General features: G+C 55.2%; 1 protein-coding gene across 1 annotated transcript in view; it reads right to left on the bottom strand.

Annotated features, from left to right (window-relative positions):
* The window catches only part of COPS5 (COP9 signalosome subunit 5), a 6,264-nt gene extending 4,913 nt beyond the window's left edge, over window positions 1-1,351 (bottom strand). Inside the window, exon 1 of the mRNA XM_010136131.1 lies at window positions 1,114-1,351. Within this exon, the coding sequence (XP_010134433.1) occupies window positions 1,114-1,309 (196 nt within the window). The 5' untranslated portion in view covers window positions 1,310-1,351. The remainder of the gene's footprint in view (window positions 1-1,113) is intronic.
* Window positions 1,352-1,379: the final 28 nt, after the last annotated feature.

Below are 1,379 nucleotides of genomic sequence, written 5' to 3'. Positions count from 1 at the left end.
ACCCATGGCCGGGATGCGTGGGGCCCCAGCCGATGGCGTTTTCTAGACGACCAACCTAGCAGCAGTGAGGGACACAGACCCGGCCTTAATCTCCACTCCCAGGTATCAGCTGCCCTCTGCGGGGCCTTCCAGCACCCTGCAGCCCGGCGCGAGGGTAAAGCTGAGTACGTGACTTACTAAGACTAGCCTCAACATGGACTGGACACCTGATTCTGCCAAGCTACTTTCTAGAAACCACACAACTGTACTATCACATGCTCTGCTGCAGCTACCACCCAGCACAAAGAGCTCCGAGGGGCCAGGAGCTCGCTCCCCAATGCCAGCTGAAGTACAGAAGAGATTCCACATGTGAGCTGGGACTCCTCGGTGTGGGAGAGCACAAAGCAGTCCCAGAATACTCCTACTTCTGGACCACGTTCACTGCTTTCTGATGTTATGATGCAGCCTAACTCACATCTACTTCAGTCTTCTCTAACTGTATATGAACTGTGAATATAAGTCCAGGTCTCCAAAACATCCCAAATATCTCATTCGTGGTCCAGGCCTGCCCTGCATTGGAACCAGCACGCCCACAGCTGCTCCGATGTGCCGTGCTGGTTTCTGCGCCAGCCACAGAGCAGCTCCGTATCGGACACCCTTCAGCACGTGGAGCCTTACTGCACGGGGCAGGGAGTAACTGCACCAGGCGGGGAACAGCCACAGGAGTCAGTGCATCTCAATTTCCAAATTATAAACACGAATTATTAAGTTCCGCTGAAACTTACTTATTCCTTCACTGGCCCTTTCTTCACAGATGTGTTTGCTTTTACGGAAAACAGTGGCAGGGCTGCACAGTAAGGCTTCAGAGAGCACGAAGGCGAGAATAAACATGCTATTCCTGATCTGCAAAGAGGATCTCTGACACACACACACGCTGTATCTCATTTTGCATACTTTTCAGAAACCTATCGGTTATTTTACAAATACACTCCACCCACAAGCCACCGCTAAAACACTTCCTGAGCAGTGAAAATCGTTTACAAAGGATTGGGGAATGCAGCTCTCGATGCAGACACGGAGCTGTGGCTACGCGGGAGCGTTCGGAGGGCTCTGGAGGGCGCCCCCGCTCCGCACGGCTCCCCACCTGCTTCGCGTTCTCGATGTACGCAGCCATGTACTCGTAGGCGGCCGCCTGCGCGTTGACGCGGGTCTCGGTGCCCTCCACCGGCAGGGCGAAGCTGTCCATGATGATCATGGTCTCCCCGTCCACCTTGCCCAGCATGAGCCCCATCACCTCCAGGTTGCCGCCGGACCTGGCGTGCATCACCATCTTCAGCAGCGCCAGCGCCGAGATCTTGCAGTACTTGAAGTAATGGTGGCTGCGGGGCAGAGGCCGCGGC

This window comes from Buceros rhinoceros, unplaced genomic scaffold (assembly GCF_000710305.1).
Source record: "Buceros rhinoceros silvestris isolate BGI_N320 unplaced genomic scaffold, ASM71030v1 scaffold38405, whole genome shotgun sequence".
NCBI lineage: Eukaryota > Metazoa > Chordata > Aves > Bucerotiformes > Bucerotidae > Buceros > Buceros rhinoceros.
This window is presented reverse-complemented; position numbering and strand designations above follow the sequence as displayed.